The sequence below is a fragment of the Oncorhynchus clarkii genome, chromosome 2 (assembly GCF_045791955.1).
Source record: "Oncorhynchus clarkii lewisi isolate Uvic-CL-2024 chromosome 2, UVic_Ocla_1.0, whole genome shotgun sequence".
NCBI lineage: Eukaryota > Metazoa > Chordata > Actinopteri > Salmoniformes > Salmonidae > Oncorhynchus > Oncorhynchus clarkii.
In genome coordinates, this window is record NC_092148.1 from 63,500,473 (window position 1) to 63,510,838 (window position 10,366).

At 41.5% G+C, this 10,366-nt stretch overlaps 1 protein-coding gene across 1 annotated transcript; it reads left to right on the forward strand.

Annotated features, from left to right (window-relative positions):
* The first annotated feature begins 1,071 nt into the window (after positions 1-1,071).
* Positions 1,072-9,806, forward strand: LOC139381987 (purine nucleoside phosphorylase-like). The gene is made up of 6 exons (XM_071125896.1): positions 1,072-1,146; positions 4,822-4,991; positions 5,330-5,433; positions 8,285-8,460; positions 8,724-8,914; positions 9,062-9,806. Exons 1-6 carry the CDS (start codon positions 1,118-1,120, stop codon positions 9,256-9,258), a joined length of 867 nt encoding a protein of 288 aa, XP_070981997.1. The 5' UTR covers positions 1,072-1,117; the 3' UTR covers positions 9,259-9,806.
* The last annotated feature ends 560 nt before the right edge of the window (positions 9,807-10,366 follow it).

Here is a 10,366-nt window from a genome sequence, read left to right on the forward strand (position 1 = left end):
TTTGTGACATCAGCTGATGTAAGAAGGGGTTTATAAATAAATTTGATTGATTATCATTCATCAAGGCTCCGACTGGCAGGTGGAAGTTCAATCATGGAACTTTAGTCTTACAGGTGTTTTAATGATGTATCTTTCCTACAACTGCCGAAGATGTAACACGCGTTTCCCAAAACACCACGCAGAAAGAACGTTCGTTACGTGAGTTGTTCAATACACCTACTGATAGGATCGAAAGAAAGTCAGCGCTGCTCTCTGATCACGTTTCTCCATCCAAATCTTACATTAACATTAGAATTATTCCACAATACTGAAGACGATTCAGCTCGTAGAGGGATATTATCACCTAATGGCTGCGAATATTGAGGCGGTTTATTCTAATGCTTACACTATAATAATGCACTCAATCACAGATTAATTTGGCACATCATTGTGCACATGTTGTTACAAATCATGAAATATATTTAGCAAAGAATAGTCAGTGTAGCTTACAAATATAACTCAATTGACTAAACATTACATTTATTTCAATATGATTAAAATATATAGGCCTGGTGTATGACTATTTATTGTTTAATGCAGTCATCTCAGTTTTAATTTTAAGCATATATTTATCCTTTGCTTGTTCAATTGCAAAGACATTGTCAACTTTGCATTTTAAGTCAACTTTGTTCCCAAATTATCTGCGGTCCCAGAGACAGATTAACAGCTTGATTATATGTTTATAAATCTTCTGTGTATAAATTGACGCGGAAGGGCAAAAAATAATCTTACAACGCACTTAGTTGTTTTACGAATGGTCTGAGAGGCAGTCTGTAAATAACGAGCGTTTTCAAGTGCAACTTTACTGACGATGGTTTAGGGAAACAGCTCGGAAATGTAACGATGTCGATGTTCCTACGAAGGTTCTAACGATGAACTTGGCTCTAATATGCTTTGGGAAACCGGGCCCAGTCTGTTAGAACTGTTGATTAGGACAACGAGCCCTATCAAAGAACCGCAAGTCCAACGACTCCTCCTCCGTCACACCACCCTCTCATCACATCTGTCTGTCGCAACCGTGACCTCGTCCTACGATTACCGTTTGTCGCTAAACTCAGTAGCTGAAGAACAAACAGCAATGAACATTTCATCGTCGAACCCATCCAGGTAAGATAACAAATCGGTGTAGCCTATATCGGGGTGAAATGTTGTCCTCGTGGTAGACTACAGTAGAGCCTATAACAAATTAGCCACGGTTATATGCTAATCAATTCGTCTGTGTCAGGGGTTGGAAGCGCACAGTAACCCATGAATGTTCTGGGCCTGGTTTCCCGGTAGCGATGAAATATAGCGATGGTTTCCCAAAATGTGACGCAAAAAGAACGATCATCGTTGGAACACGTGTCGATACTGAAGGATCGAAAGAAAGGGCCCGCTGCTCTAGGATCAGTTTACTCCAATCAAATCTTTCCTTAACATTAGTTCACAATACTGACGACGGATCAGCTCCTAGAGAGATATTACCACCTACGGCTGCAAATATTGAGGCGGCTTATTATAATGCTTGCCCAATAACAAATGCACTAAATCACCAATTTAGCACATCATTGCATACACGTTAGGCTACACATCATGAAATATGTATTGAGACAAATTACAGAAAATAACATACAAGTAGCAAAATAGAAATCAATTGATTGAACATGAAATGTATTTCAATATAAATTAAATAGGCATATATACTACTGTTTTTAGACTATATTTGAATGCACTCATCCCGGTTTTCTTTGTATACGTCGCTTGTTTTTATCAATTGTTAAGACATTGGCAACTTTGTACTTGTATTTAACTTTGTCCTGAAATTATCGGCGGTCACAGAGAGACGGATAAACCGTGATATTCTATGTTTAGCGGAGATCTTCTGTGTACAAAGTGAAGCGGGAGGGTGAAAAAAAACAGTGCAGTGCAGTAATATCTAATAAGTTATCTAATAATTCCCAACAACTACCTAATACACACAAATCTAAAGTGGTGAATGAGAATATGTACATATAAGTATATGGATGAGCAATTGCTGAGCGGCATAGGCAAGGTGCAGTAGATGGTAAAAAAAATACAGTATATACATGTGATATAAGTAATGAAAGATATGTAAACATTATTAAAGTGGCATTATTTAGAGTGACATTGTTTAAAGTGACTAGTGATCCATTTATTAATGTGTCCAGTGGTTGGGTCTCAATGTAGGCAGCAGCCTCTCTGAGTTAGTGGTTGCTGTTTAGCAGTCTGATGGCCTTGAGATAGAAGCTGTTTTTCAGTCTCTCGGTCCCAGCTTTGATTCACCTGTACTGACCTCGTCTTCTGGATGATAGCGGGGTGAACAGGCAGTGGCTCGGGTGGTTGTTGTCCTTGATGATCTTTATGGCCTTCCTGTGACATCGGGTGCTGTAGGTGTCCTGGAGGGCAGGTAGTTTGCCCCCGGTGATGAGTTGTGCAGACCTCACTACCCTCTGGAGAGCCTTACGGTTGTGGGCTGTGCAGTTGCCGTACCAGGCTGTGATACAGCCCGACAGGATGCTCTCAATTGTGCACCTGTAAAAGTTTGTCAGGGTTTTGCGTGACAAGCCAAATTTCTTCAGCATCGTGAGGTTGACGAGGTGCTTTTGCGCCTTCTTAACCACACTGTCTGTGTGGATGGACCATTTCAGTTTGTCTGTGATGTGTACGTCCAGGAACTTACAACTTTCCACCTTCTCCACTGCTGTCCACTGCTGTCCCTGATAACGATGGTTTGGAGAAAAATCTCGGAGATTTAACGATGCTCATAAGAAGTTCATAACAACGAACTTGGCCGTAAGATTATTTTGGGAAACCGGGCCCTGATTCTACTTCCGATATGCCAGCTTCAGTCAGTCATTCATAGGCTACAATGTGGCAATGGATTAGGCTACATAAAATGGGCAGATTTGTAAATGTTCATGGCAAGAGATTATCGTGGTTCTCTGGTATAATTGACTTATCTGATAGATATCAATACAAATTGCTGATTTAGGCCTACATATCGAAAATCTCTATTCCTAATATAAGGTAAATAATATTGAACAATATTTTAGCTTTTTTTCCTCCCTATTATTTTAGTGTTTAGGCTACATCCTAATAAGTAGGTACACGATGGCCTGGGTAACACTTAAACAGACAAGCTTACTTTTCATGAAAACCCTATGCAAAATTGTATTGTTACTCTTCTATATTTTTATTGTTTTACTTTAGTTCATTTAGTAAATATTGTCTCAACTCTTATTTTTCTTAAAACTGCATTGTTGGTTACGGGCTTGTAAGTAAAGCATTTCACGGTGGGGTCTACACCTGTTGTGTCCGGCACATGGGACAAATAACATTTGATTTGATTTGATTTGATTGAAGCATTGAAAGCAGCCCTAGTTTTGCCAGCTCATTTGAAAGGAAAGGGACTCGGCGTTGTAAGTACACAATGAGTGGCCATTGTGCGTGTTCATTGAGCGCCTGGTTCAGGGAGTGTGCAGTCCCGCGGCCCGGTGGACCGTGCTGAATGGAAAGTCCTGATCCGACAGTGGCCAGCAGCACCACGGACAGCTCCGTGATGGAAGCGCTGCGCTTTCACGGAATCAGCCAATCCGTCTGCGGCTCATCCCCTCCTGCCCTGTGAGCTCCCCCCATTTACTACAGCGAGCAGAAAACCACCAGTATACAAAACAGATTCAATACTTCAAATTAAACATGCCTGATATGAACGTTTATGGTGACAATTGCTAACAACGTTTATTGCTAACAATGAACACCTTTTATTGCCCCCCAAAGAAAATTGAGGAAGACCAACTGTTTGCTTTGAACAGGACTTTGTTTATTCTGTGGCGAACTATTGGTTCAAAACGTAAATAAGACAGTAATTTCCAGTTCCCACCCGTATGTCCTGTTTCATATAATCATGCAGTACACTTCACATGTTTACAGTAGTATCTGTTGTACAGTAAAATAACATTAAGGAATATTTTTTATTTTGTTAAAAACAACAGAACAAACTGCTTTCTATGCCACTAATGTTGGTTAGATTGGCCTCCAGACCAAGTGATCTCATTGGATTTATGGTCACTTATAAAATCTGTGTATGTCTACTTTTTAATGACAGGACTTGCACTCATTCACCATGTCCACCCGACGAGAATGCCAACAACCATAATGTCTCAAATGCCAATACAACTTGATATGCTTGTAGAGTTTAAATGTGTAGAAGTTAATTACATTTTGTTGTTTTCAATTTAATTCAATTGGATAAGCTCTCCCACTCTCTCTCTCTCTCCCTCCCACACACACACATTCAGTACCAAGAGAGCAGATTCATTTATTTTTAAATTGAACCTTTATTTAACTAGGCAAGTCAGTTAAGAACAAATTCTTATTTACAATGATGGCCTACACCGGCCAAACCCAGACAACGCGGGGCCAATTGTGCACTGCCCTATGGGACTCACCATCACAGACGGTTGTGATTCAGCCTGGATTTGTACCAGGGTGTCTGTAGTGATGCCTCAAACACTGAGATGCAGTGTCTTAGACCGCTGTGCCACTCGGGAGCCCGGGGTGTGAAAGGGTGTGTTTGTCTATGATTCTGTTATTAGTAGTTGCTAAGATACTTGACAGTAATTGACAGGTTTTGCATAATCAAAAAACAAATGTTCCCATTGGTTGTGTTCAGATGAAAGGTGTATAGTAGTCCATCTCTGCAGAAACACAGATGATCATTGATGATTTAGATTGTAACATTATACTGAATAGCATGAACTTACTATCTGTTTCTTCCGTCAGTTACAAATATGAGGATTACAGGGAGACAGCTGATTGGTTGCTGTCTCACACTGAGCAGAGGCCTAAAATAGCCATCATCTGTGGTTCCGGCCTCGGTGGTCTTGCTGACCTGCTGGACAACAAGACTGTGTTTCCCTACAAGGACATCCCACACTTCCCCAACAGCACAGGTCAGACACCATCCTTATCCTGCACTCTACCACCTGAAACTGTACAGCATCCTGCTGTCTTCAGTTTGTACATGCACCATTACATCATCCACCTCAATAGATGTTATAATGATCATTGATAACTTATGCATTTAATCATTTAATGTCAGATAAGAAATGTTTATGTAGATGTTTTGAAAGATGAAGTAAGAACACCAGCCCTTCACTGTGACCCAGAACCAGACCGTCACCCGATGGTGGCTGCTGCTTCCTTTCCTTGGGACCTGACTGAAATATTTACATTCAGTAATTCAGTAATTCTATTGAAATCCTCCTCCTTTCTTGTTGTACCACTGCAGTACAAGGACATGTCAGTCAGCTGGTATTTGGGGATCTGCAGGGGAAGCAGTGTGTCTGCATGCAGGGCCGTTTCCACTTCTACGAGGGCTATGACATTGCCATGGTGAGCTCCACTCTTTCCACCCACCAGAGCCATATCCTCATTACATTGGATTAATATTTAATGAAAAAGTGTATTGGAATGCTTGTATATCCCATGATAAACCTGACACCTTATGGGATTATATTTATTTTTAAATACAGCTACTAAATTCTTTCGAATGAGTAGTGAGGTCCTCAATGATATTTCACCAGTTTGCACTTTTGTGAAGAAGTCCCATTATGTTAGAATAACACAGTTGGTGTCTTTAGTTAGCTTTGACCTCTGTGAAAGTAGCATAGCAGTCAACTTGGGTTAACCTTTGACAGTGTTAGTTGACGTTTCACATTTAAATCTTGGGACCCTCTTAAAACACAATCTGTCTGCGCCCTGACCTACTATAAGCATGATTTATCTATTTTTTATTTAACATTTATTTACCTAGGCAAGTCAGTTAAGAACAAATCCTTATTTACAATGATGGCCTACCAAAAGGCAAAAGGCCTCCTGCGGGGATGGGGGCTGGGATTAAAAATAAAAATAAATTAAATAAAAATATAGGACAAAACGCACATCACGAGAAGAGAGACAACACAACACTACATAAAGAGAGACCTAAGACAACAAGAGAGACCTAAGACAACAAAAGAGACAACACAACACTACATAAAGAGAGACCTAAGACTAAGACATTAAAACTTCTTCGGGATCTTTGTCCCGTCCACGGGACGGTTGAGCTAATGTAGGCTAATGCGATTAGCATGAGGTTGTAAGTAACAAGAACATTTCCCAGGAAATAGACAAATCTAATAATGGCAGAAAGCTTACATTTGTGTTATTCTAACTGCACTGTCCAATAATCTAACTGCACCGTCCAATAATCTAATTGCACTGTCCAATTTTCAAATCAAATCAAATTTTATTGGTCACACACATGGTTAGCAGATGTTAATGCGAGTGCAGCGAAATGCTTGCGCTTCTAGTTCCGACAACACAGTAATATCTAACAAGTGATCTAACAATTTCACAACAACTACCTTATACACACAAGTGTAAAGGAATGAATAAGAATATGTATATATAAATGTAAATATATGGATGAGTGATGGCCGAACGGCATAGGCAAGATTCGGTAGATGGTATAGAGTACAGTATATACATATGAGATGAGTAATGTAGGGTATGTAAGCATGATATAAAGTGGCTAGTGATACATTTATTACATCAATTTTTTTATTATAAAGTGGCTAGAGATTTGAGTCAGTATGTTGGCAGCAGCCACTCAATGTTGGTGATGGCTGTTTAACAGTCTGATGGCCTTGAAATAGAAGCTGTTTTTCAGTCTCTCGGTCCCAGCTTTGATGCACCTGTACTGACCTCACCTTCTGGATGATAACGGGGTGAACAGGCAGTGGCTCAGGTGGTTGTTGTCCTTGTTGATCTTTATGGCCTTCCTGTGACATCAGGTGGTGTAGGTGTCCTGGAGGGCAGGTAGTTTGCCCCCAGTGATGCGTTGTGCAGACCTCATTACCTTCTGGAGAGCCTTACAGTTGTGGGTGGAGCAGTTGCCGTACCAGGCTGTGATACAGCCCGACAGGATGCTCTCGATTGCGCATCTGTAAAAGTGTGTGAGTATTTTTGGTGACAAGCCACATTTCTTCAGCCTCCTGAGGTGCTGTTGCGCCTTCTTCACCACACTGTCTGTGTGGGTGGACCATTTCAGTTTGTCCGTGATGTGTACGCAGAGGAACTTAAAAGTTTCCACCTTCTCCACTACTGTCCCGTCGATGTGGATAGGGGGGTGCTCCCTCTGCTGTTTCCTGAAGTCCACGATCATCTCCTTTGTTTTGTTGATGTTCAGTGTGAGGTTATTTTCCTGACACAACATTCCGAGGGCCCTCACCTCCTACCTGTAGGCCGTCTCGTTGACTAGTCTCTGAAAGCACTTCATGATGACGGAAGTGAGTGCTACAGGGCGATAGTCGTTTAGCTTAGTTACCTTATCTTTCTTGGGAACAGAAACAATGGTGGCCCTCTTGAAGCATGTGGGAACAGCAGACTGGGATAGGGATTGATTGAATATGTCCATAAACACACCAGCCAGCTGGTCTGCGCATGCTCTGAGGACGCGGATAGGGATGGGCAGGCAGCCTTGTGAGGGTTGACAAGTTTAAATGTCTTACTCACGTTGGCTGCGGTGAAGGAGAGCCCACAGGTTTTGGTAGCAGGCCGTGTCGGTGGCACTGTATTGTCCTCAAACAGTAGCTATTACAGTGAAAGAATACCATGCTATTGTTTGAGGGGAGTGCACAATTTTGAACATGAAAGTTATTAATAACCAAATTAGGCACATTTGGGCAGTCATGAAAAAACATTTTGAACAGAAATGCAATGGTTCATTGGATCAGTATAAACTTTACACATACACTGTTGCCATCTAGTGGCCAGAAACTAATTGCACCTAAACTGCAATAATACATTGTGGCCTTTCTCTTGCATTTCAAGAGAAAGGCCACATCTTTAACCAGATCTAATGTGTTATGTTCTCTTACAGTAATTTTCACATTTCCACAAACTTCAAAGTGTTTTTTTTTAAAATGGTATCAAGAATATGCATATCCTTGCTTCAGGGCCTGAGCTACAGGCATTTAGATGTTGGTATGTCATTTTAGGCGAAAATTAAAAAAAAGTGTCCGATCTTTAAGAGGTTTTTAAGACTTTAAAGGTTTAAATTGACTTTATTTTGTTAAAATGATTCCACCCTCTATAATGATTATAGTCTAGTCACCTAGTAATAATGATAACAGTGCAGTTTTTCTGTTGAAAAATGTCAGCACTGAGTGATCCCTTATCTCTAGTTCCTCTTTTTCTCCAGGTGACGTACCCAGTCCGAGTGTTCTTCCTGCTGGGGGTGGAGACCTTGATCATTACCAATGCTGCTGGGGGGCTGAACCCCAACTTTAAAGTGGGTGACATCATGCTGATCAAGGATCACATCAACATGCCTGGCTTTGCAGGCCACAACCCACTGTGTGGTCACAACGATGAAAGGTTAGAATAGCAGTCTTTTGATCTTTGGAAGGGTTGCGTTGCATGTTCCCTCTGTCTGAAGAGGATGGGCTTCTCTTTCTGCTGTGGAAAAGGCTCCCCAGAGGTCTCCTTCCACATTTTCCCATACATGGAGCCTGATTACTGGCATTTCTTTACAGTAAAGAGCATGGGTCTTACCCTTGTGGAGTCCTTCGATTGTACTTTGTCCTTTACCTGACATCAAGGGCCTCTGATATGACACAGGACTTTATGTATCGATTCAGGTTTGGAGTCCGTTTTCCCTGCATGTCGGACGCCTATGACAAAGACCTTTCTAGTCTGGCCAAAGAGACTGCTGAGGAGCAGGGCTGTTCCTCCTTCATCCAGCAAGGTGTGTACTGCATGCTGACAGGTCCCACCTTTGAGACCATCGCAGAATGCAGAGCTCTCCAGAAACTAGGCGCAGATGCTGTTGGTAAGTATGGTTCATTGGGTTTTGACCATGGCCTTCAAGTCTCTCAATAGCTATGTCCATTTCTTCTACAGAAAATGTACGAGTGTCAGGTTGAAAATGACCAAACTCAATGCTTGTCTTCTCTCACCCTCTGTCTGTGCTCTGTAGGTATGAGTACAGTCCCTGAGGTGGTGGTGGCCCGTCACTGTGGTCTCCGTGTCTTTGGCCTGTCTCTCATCACCAACAAGGTGGTCACAGACTACAATAGCCAGGAGAAGGCCAACCACGATGAGGTACTGGAGACCACAGGAATGCGTACTCAGGACCTACAGAGGATGGTCAGTAACCTGCTCGCTAAGATGTAGATCAACCCCAGTCTGTCTGTGTAATCAGCCCAGGAACATAGTTACTACAAGGTGATGTTATTGGAAGTACAGATGAATATATTCCAGACTAGAGAAATGTCAATAGCTAGCATGAAATACAGATGGATCATTGCAATGATATGATGTACAGTTGAAGTCAGAAGTTTACATACACTTAGGTTGGAGTCATTAAAACTTGTTTTTCAACCACTCCACAAATTTCTTATTAACAAACTATAGTTTTGGCAAGTCGGTTAGGACATCTACTTTGTGCATGACACAAGTAATTTTTCCAACAATTTTTTAGACAGATTATTTCACTTATTATTCACTGTATAACAATTCCAGTGGATCAGAAGTTTACATACAATAAGTTGACTGTGCCTTTAAACTGTTTGGAAAAATCAAGGAATTGATGTCATGGCTTTAGAAGCTTCTGATAGTTGACATCATTTGAGTCAATTGGAGGTGTACCTGTAGATGTATTTCAAGGCCTACCTTCAAACTCAGTGCCTCTTTGCTTGACATCATGGGAAAATCAAAAGAAATCAGCCAAGACCTCAGAAAAACAATTGTAGACCTCAACAAGTCTGGTTCATCCTTGGGAGAAACGTCCAAATGCCTGAAGGTACCACGTTTATCTGTACAAACAATAGTACGCAAGTATAAACACCATGGGACGACGCAGCCGTCATACCACTCAGGAAGAAGACGCGTTCTGTCTCTTAGAGATGAACGTACTTTTGTGCGAAAGGTGCAAATCAATCCCAGGACAACAGCAAAGGACCTTGTGAAGATGCTGGAGGAAACAGGTACAAAAGTATCTGTATCCACAGTAAAACGAGTCCTATATTGACATAACCTGAATGCCCCTCAGCAAGGAAGAAGCCACTGCTCCAAACCACCATAAAAAAAGCCAGACTACAGTTTACAACTGCACATGGGGACAAAGATCGTACATTTTGGAGAAATGTCCTCTGGTCTGATGAAACAAAAATAGAACTGTTTGGCCATAATGACCATCGTTATGTTTGGAGGAAAAAGGGGAGGCTTGCAAGCCGAAGATCACCATCCCAACCATGAAGCACGGGGGTGGCAGCATCATGTT

Coding starts and splice junctions, on each gene's coding strand:
- LOC139381987 (XM_071125896.1), top strand. CDS start 1,118: ATGAACATTTCATCGTCGAACCCATCCAG. Junction 1,147..4,821: donor TCATCGTCGAACCCATCCAG/GTAAGATAACAA, acceptor TTCTTCCGTCAG/TTACAAATATGAGGATTACA. Junction 5,434..8,284: donor AGGGCTATGACATTGCCATG/GTGAGCTCCACT, acceptor CTTTTTCTCCAG/GTGACGTACCCAGTCCGAGT.